Genomic DNA, 12,489 nt, shown 5'->3' with positions numbered 1-12,489 from the left:
GCCAGTGGCTAGACTTTGATGATCCTTGTCGATCCCTTCCAGGTCAGCGTGTTCTGTGATAGTGGGCATTAGTGGTCTTCTGGGATCACCGTGTGCTCCTGCAGGGTCAAAGGGGCCGGGAAGGAGCTGCCAGATATTTCAAGGTGCCGTAGTATATTTCAAGGGCAGCAGCACCATGCTTCGTGTTTGCAGAAAAAGACCAAACCCCGCTCACCCAAGCGAGTATCTCAACATTGTCAGGTTTTAAAATGCAGCTGAAGGTGCTCTGCTGAGGAGAGCTGGCCTGAGAGAAGGGTGGGAGACCTGCTGGCCCTGCAGCCCCGCTGACAGATCCACCGCTGCTTACCAGCTGCAGGAACCATCCTCTGCCAATGCTGATGTTACTTGAATAAGCACTCAGAATGCTTTCTTGAGGTCTTCTGAGGACAGAGGAAATGCTGGCCCTGTTTACTGTAAGGAAACGTAGCACAATGCATATGAAAAATTATAGTGCTGAATAGTGCAGATGCTGTGCAGGAACTGTAATCAAGTAAAATACTGTTTCTCTGCATTCCTTTTATATCTATCATAAAAGTGACTTTAAATAACATTTGAAGTTTTCCATCGAGTGGTAGGGAAGACTGGAATTGAAATAATGCAGTGATGAGCACGCTAGTTAGGCAACGTGTCAGATCCACTTTGGGTTTTCCATTTCTTGGACACAATTTACTGGTGAGAGGTAAAAATACCCATCCATTTTCTGTTAGTTTCTTCCCCATATGAGAATGAAACTACTAACCCCATAACACATGTGTAGTAAAGGATCTCCCAACTGCATTTACAAGACCATCTTGTTTTGGTGGTTTGTTCTTTTCTGAATTTTTGTATTCTAATATTTTAGATGTATTTCTAGGACAGAAGACAGTAAGGCATAGCTATAGCAACAACAACTGCTGTTATTTCTAGGAGCAGAATCTACCATAACATGCAGTTATTTTCTGTATTTTGACCTGCACAGGGACACCCAAACTGATCTGTCACTTCAAAGGTTTTTACATAGTAGTAATCTCAGTAGTGATGCTGGAAAAAAAATCATGGAAGCTTTGGGTTTCAATGAAAATGAAGATGTGCTGAAAAGTATGGAAGTTGTGTAATAGACAAAAGAAAAGAAAAATATTAACCTGTTAATATGATGCAAATTGTTTCTCATCTCAGTGTTGCTAGATTTTCTTGCCTTGACCTAGAAAAGTCCTAATGAGCCAGTAACACTTAATTGTGTTTTTTTTTATTCCCGTCTAATTACTATTTTGTGTTGGCTATACCACATGAAAAGATATTCTGCAGAATTAGATATCTCCAAATTCTGATTTGTAAGTAGAAGCCAAATTATTTTATGAGTCATTTGAGCTTTTGAAACTCCCTAGTGAATGGAGGCTACTGACTCACTGAGGGATGCTTTGATTGATTACACTGCACATGAGAACAGCCACGGTGGCTCAGATCAATGGTCCACTGAGCTCAGTTTCCTGCTTTCTAAACGTTATTAGCAGCAGATGCCTAGAAATGTGCAGGGGCTGGGAACACTTCAAATGAACACTCTCCCTGCCTCTTGTTGTTTTCAGCTCCATGCATTTCCTAAGCCTGATGTGTTTGTCTCTTTAGTTGCTCATTGACTCTCTCCCCCAAGTACTTGAATTTGAGAACTTTGGGTAACTTATAGAACTTCCATGAAGTTCTGTGTACCAGCACAAAATGTAAAAGACATGTTCTTCCCCTCTCAGAAGATAAGGGAGAGGGACAAGTGAGCTGCTAACAACCAATGTACTCTTTCTTCCCTCTTCCTTAAGAAAATGTTCCTCAAAGGAGGGGCACGTGCTTACTATGAACTTCAGTACAAGAGACTCTTATCTTTCACAAAGACATACAACTAAGTATTAAATACTTTGTGTCAAAAAACTGTATGAGAGCAGAGATATTAATAACCTGGTAAGGAAAAGCTGATTTTTTAAACATTGGCAATTAAATGAACTCACAGTGATTAAGAAAAAATCGAGTTTTTATGATCCGAGGTGTGAGATCTACATTGGTATGGACCCCACTACAGACAAGAAATTAAACGTAATCTTATAAAAGGACAAGGTCCTGTGGCACAAAGTTATGCTCCTCAGAACGGAAGCAATGCCCCTCAAACCCTGGAGGGTTTCCTAAAACCGAAGTGTTCCACAGACCTGTGCACGCAGAGAGCCCATCCGCAGGGAGAAGTCCAGGTGCAGCTTAAAGAACCTGGAGGAGACAAAACCTACAGAACATGGTGACTCGGTAACCATCAAACTTGCCTTTCTGATAGCATTCCTCTTTAAAATCCGTGAGTCATTTCTGCGTTACAGGCCTATGGATTTGGGACAGCATAGCCTAAAATAGCCCACGGCAGACGCTGGGAGCCGCGTACCAGGGGCTCGTTACGGATTTGTAGCGGCCACGGGCGCCTGTGTGAGCGAGGGGCTCGGCAGTCAGTCCCCGCCAAGTGTAGATCCCCCACGGCCGTGCCCCTGCAGAGCCCCTGGAACGGGGCCGCGCCGCCGCCAGGCTGTGCCTGTCACGTCTGGGCCGTGACACCTCGGCCTCATCCCCGCGGCGCGGACTTCCAGCCCCGGGGAAAGACGGCGAGCGGGGGATCTGCCACCCGAGCATCCCGCGGCGGCCGGGCGGGGCTCCCCGGGCTGGGCCCCCGGCGCCGCCCGGGCGGGGCGGGGCGTTCCCGGGCGCCGCTTCCGCCTGTGCCGGGCGGGAGGGAGGGCGGCGCGGCGGGGGCAGCAGCAGGATGCTGAGCCCGCGGGAGCGCGGCGCCGACCTGGCCCGCTTCTACACCGTGACGGAGCCGCGCCGCCACCCCCGCGGCCACACCGTCTACAAGGTCACGGCTCGGGTGAGTCGGCGGCCGCCGCCCAGCCCCTCGCCCCCGCGGCTCCCCGCGCCCGGCCTGCCCTGCGTTCGGGCTGTGAAGCCGCCGCTGGGTGCGGAACAGCGCCCGCGGCTGCCGTGCTCGGCCGCGACGTGGAAGCCCCTGTGAGGGACACGGGTGGGAGAGAGGGAGGGAAGGAGGGAGGGTAGTTGGAACACGGCGGCCCCTCCCGAGCCGAGCCCCGGTCGCCTCCTGCAAACTTGTAGCCTCGCAACGTTATAATGGCTTCAGACGCGCATTGCAATTAACTCTCGGTTTCCTCACTGTGCGTTGCAAGGCGTGCGAGAGTAGCTTAAAAACAAACAGCTCCTTCTCTTTTTCCCCCGTTCTTCCGGCCCAGATGTCGTGGGTAGGTTGCGGTGGGATTGCCCAGCGTTCCTGCAGCCCCGCAGCGCAGCAGCGCGCCCGGCAGGAGCCGGGAGCGAGCGGAGTGCGGGGGCTCTGCACGCCCACGCCCGAGCCGCACATGCAGGCTCAGCGTGCCCAGGAGGGGCCAGCCTGGGCCGGCAGAGCGCTCTGGGTCATTCAGGTCTAGCACGGGAAGCAGGGAAGCTGCTGCAGATGTTGGGAGAGCTGCTGTGGTGCTGGCTTTGATGAAAGCTCCGTGTGTTCTCCCAGGGAAATTCCTTGCTTTCTTTTCTCTTCCACTTTCCTATTAAACCAAAAAAGGGAGGTGAGTAAGTAAATATGTGGAGATAGGTTCAAGAGGAGTGGCAGTTTAGCTCACAGGTGTGGTGGGATATAGTGAGGGCGTCAGAAGAGGTGTCACAGAGAGACAGAGTTTTTTTAAATGACCCGTGATCCTGTAGTTACTGCAGCTGTAGACATCCTGCCTGTGAGAGGAAGGTATGCTTATAAGCACCCTCCTCTTAATTCAAAGAATACAACATTCTGTATGTGTATACAGATTGTAATGTCAGTTTGTTAACCTATGATCAGTTTGTATGACTTGTAAAATTAAAAATTAAAAAAAAATTCTTTTGTTTACCTACCTACCTCCCTATCTCTCCAAGTTCACCAAACACAAATATGTTTAAACTATTCTTTTTTGTCCAATACAACGTAGTATTTGTGAATAGGAAAAAGAGTTGCTTTTTCCTATGATGCTGCAATTTAAAAAGCTTCTGAAATATAGCAGAGAAGGAGACAATACTATCACATCTTTCTGCAGTTGCTCTTGATGGCCCAAATGTGTACTAAAAAATTGTGTCAGTGAAACAAGGACTAATAGGAATGAGCCAAGACTTCTGCTGCTTATTTTGCTCTGGTTTTGTTCTTACTGGCTAAAGCTTAAATTTCTCTGTGATGTTTTGGTTTCTCTAGAATTGTTCAAAATCATGTTGTGGCTGACTAGTTAGGGATGTCATTCTCTCTCCTTGTCCCACAAACTGTGGGTGCTCTGGTGCCTTTCCAGGCGAAAGTGCAGTGCAGTATCAGGTGGTGTGCTTGATTTAGCTCAGAGCAAGGAGCTGATCAGTCTGTGAGCTGTCCAAATTCAACTGACTGAACCAGAGATCATTAGTTTTTTACAGTGTTTTGGTAGCTAAAATCACCAAAGTGAAAAATTATTTCATTTTCCTGAAGTAAAGGATGCTTTAGACTCCCAAGTGCAGAAATATGAATAACTTTTTTTTTCAGCAGGGCTCTGGTAATACGTCGTGTAGTACTTGAAGTGAGGATTTGGGAAATCGAATAAAATTATTTAAAAAGGATTCAGTGTACAAATCAAGTACCCTTTCTGTTTCTTTCCTCCTATTCCTCCCTCCTGTTCCTGTGGTGATCTGGCTCCATGGATATCACAGCACTCCAGCTGTATTTGCTGAGCATCAGCTCAGCAACTTTGGGGGACCGCCAGGAAAAAAGTGAGGTGGGCCTTCCCATTGTGTTGTATATCATGCTGGCTGAGATTTAGGGTAGTCAGTATGTGTGAGTGGAGATTTGTGCCTTCTTAGTGCAGTATGTGAGTGAATCCTTTGTGAAATGAAGTTAAAGGAACTTCCTGTTTCAATGTAATGTAGGTAAATAATCATGGATAAGAAAGCACTTGTATTCGTGTGTCCTAAATACCTGGCCCAAGGCATAGCTACCCATGCAGTCTCTTCTAGTGCTGAGGGGGTCTATCATTATTGCAGCCTTCTTCTAAAAAGTTTTGTTTGTATAGCAGAGAGCATATATTTTGCTTACTCATAAACTGTAACATAATTTTAAATGCAGACAAGGTTAAATGAATATTGGCTTTTTAATAGCCATTTCCAAATGCAAAGAAACAGATATTAGCAAGTTGTGATATGAGGAGTGTTCTTTAACAATACCTGAAAATATAGGCCACTAATAAAAGTTTAGAGAATTTGGAAGATAACTCATTAGAATTTTAATTATCATTAATAATTGTAATGTTGGATATCTTCAGGACAGATGAAGAATGGGATAATCTGAAATACTTTCCTGGATGCTGAGGATCCTTGTAGGATCTCAGTTTTTGGAGTGTGATGCAGTAATTACACATTGCTTAGCTCATTGGTGGGTATCCTAATGATATTTTTGAAAATAGGTTATAGTTGCTTGTGTTACAGATTTGTAGAAGGAGCTGACTGCATTGATCCTTGGGGAAGGAATAAAAAAAGTACATGGAAAATTTAGGGGTTTGGGTCATCTTTGCCAAGTCTCTAGGTTGACTATAGACTGGGAGGATGGGGCAGACCTCTTGTGAGACTGACCTTCAGAAAAGGATATGAAGAACAAAGTAGGACAACACATAAATTATTACATACTGACTTAAAGTTGGCATGGCTGGGAGATATAGAAGGCGGTGTAACATAAGAACAAGTGTGAAACAGGGCCTCTGGGTTTTATTCCAGATTCTTACTAACTGGCTGGGTAATTACTCATCTCTCTGGGTCTCCTTCTGCCCATCTGGTAACTTCCCTAGCTGCCAAAACTGTTGCAAGGCTTTAACTAAAGGTGAACTGCAAAGCAAAGCAGTTGGTGTCTGCCCTTTGGTGTTCTCTGTGATGTGTAGCCATGCCTGTGATATTTTCTTCCCCCAGCTCTACAGACTCCTTGCATCAAGTACGCCAGCTATTAGAAAAGGAGGTTAGGATTATTTCACCAATAGTTCTTATAAACTGCCTGGTAGTGAATGAAAGAGCAACGGCCACCAAGGTTAACATTTGGTAAAGTTGCCAAATGTTAGATTACTCAAGAGTGAGGAAAAGTTGAGAAGGGTTTTATCAATGTAGACTACGCTGGAAGAAGAGGACTTTGGTGTGCAAGGTGAGAGAGAGAACATGGAGCTGTGAAGGAAAATGTTTCAGGTCTTTTGGGAGATTGCTAGAGAAGGAAACGCTTCTCTTTTCTATCTTGTCTCCTCCAAAATGTGTGAGAGATGAGCGGCTGGGCTGTAGTAAACTGATGGTACAAAATCTGGGAGGCTTTGGCAAGGATTCTTGCAAAATGGAAGTGAGGAGGAGAGCTGAGTTTGTGGGAGATATAAGAGGTATGCTATTGTCACTTAGCAAGAGGAAAGTGTGCATTGGGTGGCTTCCATCTCAGAGCAACAGCTGCGTGGTGCTTGCGGAGCGGCGGGACGGTGTGTGAGTCTCTGGGGTGCCAGTGCCGTGGGCTCCCTGTGCTTCCTTGCACGCATCACCTCTTTAGGGCATCAATTATTCCGGGGTGTGTCGCTGAGGATGGTCCCAGTTGCATTAAGAATGCCCTATTTTGCTTTAGCTAACAATAGACTAATTATTTTGTTAAACAGCTTTGGCTCTTATGATGAAAGATATACTGACTTGCACAAGATAATTGCAGTTATGAATTAAAGATGTTTCTGTTTGGATATGCTCTTACTGCTCTTTATAGAACCAGTACAAAACTTGAATTACAAAGGCTTTTGTGATCAATATTTATTTAAAGAAGAAAAAAAAATCTTGGTGAAATACAGGCTTCTTTATGGTGTGCAGCCAAGCTTGATTTTCACTGCAATTTTCCCCTGGACTAAGTAATTTATAATTAATTAGGCCAAGAGTTTTTAGGGAGAAACAAATACGCCAGGATAGTCAGATGTGTCTGTGCTCTGGTGGTTGTAAGTAAAGTGGAAATACTGTCTTACTAAATACAAATCCTCACATTTTCAGTGAGGTTATTTGCAGCTTATATTAAGCCAAGTAGCCTTAGTGAGCTCTTCTTATTGGGAGTAATGTGGCCATAATATGAATTAATAGGAAGAGACTGGAAAGATGATAGGAGATGTGCTCATTGTAGCTTTGTTTTGAGAGATGCCTTTTATGCCATTCTGCCTAGAATGTACGTCTGTCTTTATGTGTGATCACGACTGACTGCTGCTGAAATCCCTCACTACGTTGTCTTTGGGTATTTGACTTCTCTAAAACTAAATCAAAACTTCCTGAGTGCCCAGGACTATGCAGCTATTTGCCTTTTCCCAGACTTTTCTCTTCAGCAACAAATCATTGTATGTTACTCTTTAACTTCCAAATGGAAACTCCAAGGACTTACGTGGTTTCATTTTTGTTTTGCCTTTCAGATTGTTTCAAGAAAAAATCCAGAGGATGTCCAGGAGGTAACATTTTAAACTTGTGCAAATGTCTTTATGAATCACACTTATGCCTTTTGAAGCATCTTTGATGTAATTTAGCAGTTTCTGTGTGTTTTGTCCTTGTAACTGAGCCAACAATTTTCGTATGTTTCCATTTGTCTTTAGCTTTCATAGTTAAAAACAGTAGCTAGTGTAACATGATGCATTTCATCCCTCAGTGATGAATGGTGACTTGAAACAAAGTCTTAGGGACTAAAGTGTCTTTTGATGACAAAACTGCTTTGATAACTTTACAAGCTCTTTTCTTGGGGCTGCAATTGGCAAATTGATGGTTACTTAACTCCTACTGGTAAAATTAGAGATCAGTCCACAATTAAAGTCTTAGGTCTCAGCTGTAGGTACTCTTTTCCTCTTTAACCAATGCTTCACTGAAAAGCCTACACCATTACTGTGTGTTAGTGAAGAGGGAGAATGGAGGAGTCTAGGAGTCATTGAGAGAGATTAGACTGCATGTCATATATGTTATGCCTTTCTCTCTGAGGCTCCTTTAGTATTTTCCAGTGATATACTTTGACAGAACTTTAAAATTGCTTATTCTTTGCCTCTTCTGAAGAGTCTATGAATAAGGGTCTGCTCTATTCTTGTGTGTCTTAAATACCTCAAAAGTCTGTCACAGGAGTCATTTATTGAGAGAGAAAAATACACCACATGTGTGTGCATTGTAGATTTTTTTTCTTTTTAATTAAGAAATCTTTCCCCCCCGCCTTGATTTTTTTTCTGGACTAGTGACTTGACATGGTTACTATTATACTATGTACCTGCAAAATCTTCCTTTAAAAGCACAACCTTACGGCTTTTCAGACATCGTGTAACACATGCATGTGTTCAGTTTCTGGTGCAGTCTCCTACTACAACTGAGGAGAACCTGCACAGTTGATGAAAGAAGAGCTCATAACTGAATTCATTGCATCCCTGTGTGGTCAAACATGAGTTACTGATAAGTGGCTTGGCAGAGGTGAGAATTGGCTAGTACATCTAACACCCCCTTTACTGCATCCTTTGAAATCTTGAGAATCAGGGAAGCATGAGCATTTGTGCTTTTTGCATTTTTTTTAATCTCTAGGAGATCAAAATAACCTATCGGAATCAGAGATGATCATGGATCTAGTTTAGAACTGCATTACTGTAGTTTGTAGCTTGATGTTCACCTTTTCCAGGGAGACTCCTGAATTGAACCTATCCATGAGCACATTCTGCCATTACCTTAATCTTCATTTGTGAGGAAAAGCACTTTATAAGAGCTGTTGATGAGTCCATTCATCAAAAAAATATATTGTAAGTGTCTTTCAGCTAGAGTATTGCATGAATATGTGTTAAGTAGTTTTGACACAATAGCAAAACCATATCTTTTATTTGGTGCTTTGATTTGTGGCTATAGGTTACCCATGCAGAGTTTCACATACTCTAGACAATAAGAGGACATAAATATGAGATGAACTTCTTAATAGTTAACCTTTTCCACCCTGCATTGTACCTTAATAATTATTCTGCATGTGATAGCATATTAGATGTAGGGTGAATCTGTTATTAGCATTATCTGAAAATAGTTGGTTATTACAAGGAATATCCTAAATGGTAGTTGACATAAGGGGGAATTGTAGTCAGAAACCCTCGTATGCTGAGAGCTTTTCTGTTACATGGCCTCTTTGCAGTGAAAAAAAGAGCTGTGGGCAGCCTGTGGAAGAAAGAGAATATGCCCTTAGTCTGCTCCCACTGAAAATAAATTTACCTCAGTTTTCTAGAATGCTCAATGAGGAATTGAATAGGAAATTTTGTGCACAAAGCCACCTTTAGGATGTGTCTCATGCAGCCTGCTTCCCACATCCGTGTAGGACCAGTGAGCTGTGCCTGCCTCCTCCTCCAGGTGTTTATTAATGCCGCTGCTGTGATGTGAATACATTCTTTACATATGTTCAGCTGCTCATAAGACTGAGTGCTGTGACCTCAACTTGCCAGTTTTCTGTCACATCTTTTGGCTGCCCTTTGGGATACAAGTCTTTACTACAGCACTTCTCCCACTGCAGCCTGTTAGAGCTCAGTGTAATTCCACCTGTTGTTGTTGGGGCAGGAAGGAAGAGAACCCTGTAAGGGCTTTCCTCTTGAAAGAATGAAATAGATCAATCTGAAGTTTTATGTGGGGATAGCAGATACAGAAAGGCCAGTGGACCTGACTTTAATGTCCTGGCTTCTTGATGGTAGCAATGTGGTGTGTAAGGCAATTGCATCTAGTGTAGTCCTGTGATTTTTTTTTTTTCCCTTTTCATTTAAGAGAAAGGCTTATTTGTTGTGGAACAGATGAGTTGCATGAGTTAATAGAGATCTACTGGCTCTCGCCATGACAAGCACCTTATTGCATTACAAGTCTAACATATGTTTTATGATATACTTGCTGTGCTTCATTGGGCCTCAAAGTACAATGTGTCCTTCCTCCAAATCTAATTTTGAATGAGGATGTTAGAGGGGGAACTTTGCTAACTTTGCTGGGCCACATGCATGCAAAGGCATGTTTTCCATGAGCTTCTGGAAGGTACCTTGGCTGCTTTTGCTGTGCAAATTACTTAGGGACATTTATTTTTTTCCTCTTGACTATTGAGTGATCACTTGTATCAGTGAAAAGTGATGCTTTTTTAGTGGAATGAAATCTCATGCTCTTATTTTCTGACAGCTTTTCATGTTGTTTCCAAGTACTGACAGTACAGTAACTCAATGTTTAAAGAATTCGCCATCTTAAGCAATTTTGTGTTCTATATGCACACTGCTCAAGAAGTGCTAATCATGCACTCTCTGGTTATTGGATTAGATAAAAGTATAGCATTGAAAAAATATTATTTCTGATAGCAAAATGACTAGTTTGCCTTCTTGAGATTCCTCACTTGTGTGTGTGAGGAGTACCAGCTGTAATTAAGTAATGAAAATATGTGCCAATAAGGGAGTCAGAATCAGGACTGGTGGTTCCAGTATAGCTAAATTTATGAGGTGGATAATGTGTTGCCACACTAAAGCTTTGCGTATCCACTGTTGACAATCCTCTTACCTTACATCTGCATTGTTCTGTAGGAAGGACTTGCATCTGCTGAAACTTAGAAGGCCTCTGATTGCAGTATTAAAAAAACCCAAACAGTAACACAAAAATGCTCTAAATCAAAGCCTTTCGCTTAGCTCTAAATCTGGCTTGCGTGAAAAAAAATTCAACTTTTTCAATTATGATTGCTCATGAGAAGGCAACCTGGTAAATCATTCAGAAATATGTGGAATATTTAAAGTTGTAGTTATATTAAGTTAATTGAGACGTTTGACTGGTGAAACTGTGGAATCAACTGCTGAATGCGTGCACTCTCCTTGTTTTTTTCCCTTCTGTTCTACTTTAATCACTTTACATTAGTGTTGAGGTTTATTGTGATGGCTTAGTGAGTCTGTCCAAAAATGAGGTCAGGATATTAAAAAAATCTGTGTTTATATCTTTTCATCCTGATAACAAATCCAGTAGCAGTCAAGTGTAAATTTTATTGTTTACTTCTTTCATTGGTTTGATTTTCCTACTGGATTCTCCTCCTTTCTTGAATGGAAAGAATGGGATGGAAGAAGGATAAGGTAGATACCTGACTGGGAGATGACTGCTTTCTGGAAAGGAGGGATCAGGAATAGCTGGTATAATGGACCAATGACATCTTTATATTCCTAAGATGGAGTTTTTTATCTAGATTACAAGAGGGACATACTTTTTTTTTTTGGGGGGTGTTATTACAAAAAAAACGTTTAAGATGGAGACCAGCATTTACATCTGATCCACGCTTTACATACCCAATTTAGGAGCTGTTTTCTAATCCCGGGTGCTTAATATATTGTCCCTAAAAATCCCTTGCTTATATTGGGATTTCTCTTCCCTGGTTTTCTCTTTTACTGTTGTGTCTCTTTCCCACACCTGCAGCTGCACCAGGCACAGTGAGCTGTTGAATGTTGGATAGTGCAACACTCCTGTTCAGCTTTTTTCCCTCTCTTACTGGCTCCCTGTGTAAGTCTGGATCTCAGAGTGACTGAAGCAGTGCTGTCTTTGCCCTCCTTTCACCTTTTACTCAGTTTTTCTCTATGCACTGTGGTGTTAGCCAAAATGTGGGTTGGGGACAGATAATGACCTTTTTTTATGCTTGTTACACTTGGCAGTTCAGACTGTATATTTTTGTTAAACAAATTTGCTGGAGTTAGTGGTCTGATGTGATTAACCCAGAGGATTTGTGGTGTGATGTAATATGAACAGTGAACCTCACTAATACTTCTCTCTGGTTTCTCTGCTTCAGATAATCGTTTGGAAGAGATACAGTGACTTTAAGAAACTGCACAAAGATCTTTGGCAGATTCATAAAAACCTATGCAGACACACAGAGCTCTTTCCACCTTTTGCCAAAGCAATAGTGTTTGGTAAGCATAATTTCTTCCTGACCTGCTGAAATTCTTTGATAACTCAATATCTATAAATACATCTTGTTTTGTAGCTGGATGAAAAATTTTCCTTGTGCTTTTTCTACTCAACTTGTAGGTATGCTGGTATGATAACTTGATGCTTTTATTTATTTTTGTAATGTATAAGAGTTTATGTCCTTGCCTCCATGTTAGACATAGTAGCTGAGATATTTATTGATGTATATGTTCTGTATCTTTACAACATACATTCCCTGTTTTCAGGAGCATAAAATCTATATTAGCTTTGTAAACAGCATTTGAACAGCAAAAAAACCATTTTATATATGAGCTGTCTGATTTTTAGTGATGAGCTGTATTAAAGTATTAAATGGTTGTTACAGAAAAAAAATTATTATGGCAATTTGATTGCAATTGTCAGTTTTATCTAGCTAGGCTTTTGAGATCAGTTTTGCATATTTCACCAAAACAATCTCCCAGAGAAACAGGTGACAAAAAGGAATTGCTCTTATGGGTC

The 12,489-nt window shown here is 42.2% G+C and overlaps 1 protein-coding gene across 2 annotated transcripts in view; it reads left to right on the top strand.

Moving 5' to 3' along the window:
- Positions 1–2,759: 2,759 nt before the first annotated feature.
- RPS6KC1 (ribosomal protein S6 kinase C1) overlaps positions 2,760–12,489 on the top strand; it is an 85,630-nt gene continuing 75,900 nt past the window's right edge. For both annotated transcript variants that reach the window (XM_059841066.1, XM_059841065.1), the window contains exons 1-3: positions 2,760–2,905; positions 7,485–7,520; positions 11,852–11,972. In XM_059841066.1, the coding sequence (XP_059697049.1) occupies positions 2,801–2,905; positions 7,485–7,520; positions 11,852–11,972 (262 nt within the window). In that variant the 5' untranslated portion in view covers positions 2,760–2,800. The remainder of the gene's footprint in view (positions 2,906–7,484; positions 7,521–11,851; positions 11,973–12,489) is intronic.

Source organism: Haemorhous mexicanus, chromosome 3, assembly GCF_027477595.1.
Source record: "Haemorhous mexicanus isolate bHaeMex1 chromosome 3, bHaeMex1.pri, whole genome shotgun sequence".
In the NCBI taxonomy this organism is placed as follows: domain Eukaryota; kingdom Metazoa; phylum Chordata; class Aves; order Passeriformes; family Fringillidae; genus Haemorhous; species Haemorhous mexicanus.
This window is presented reverse-complemented; position numbering and strand designations above follow the sequence as displayed.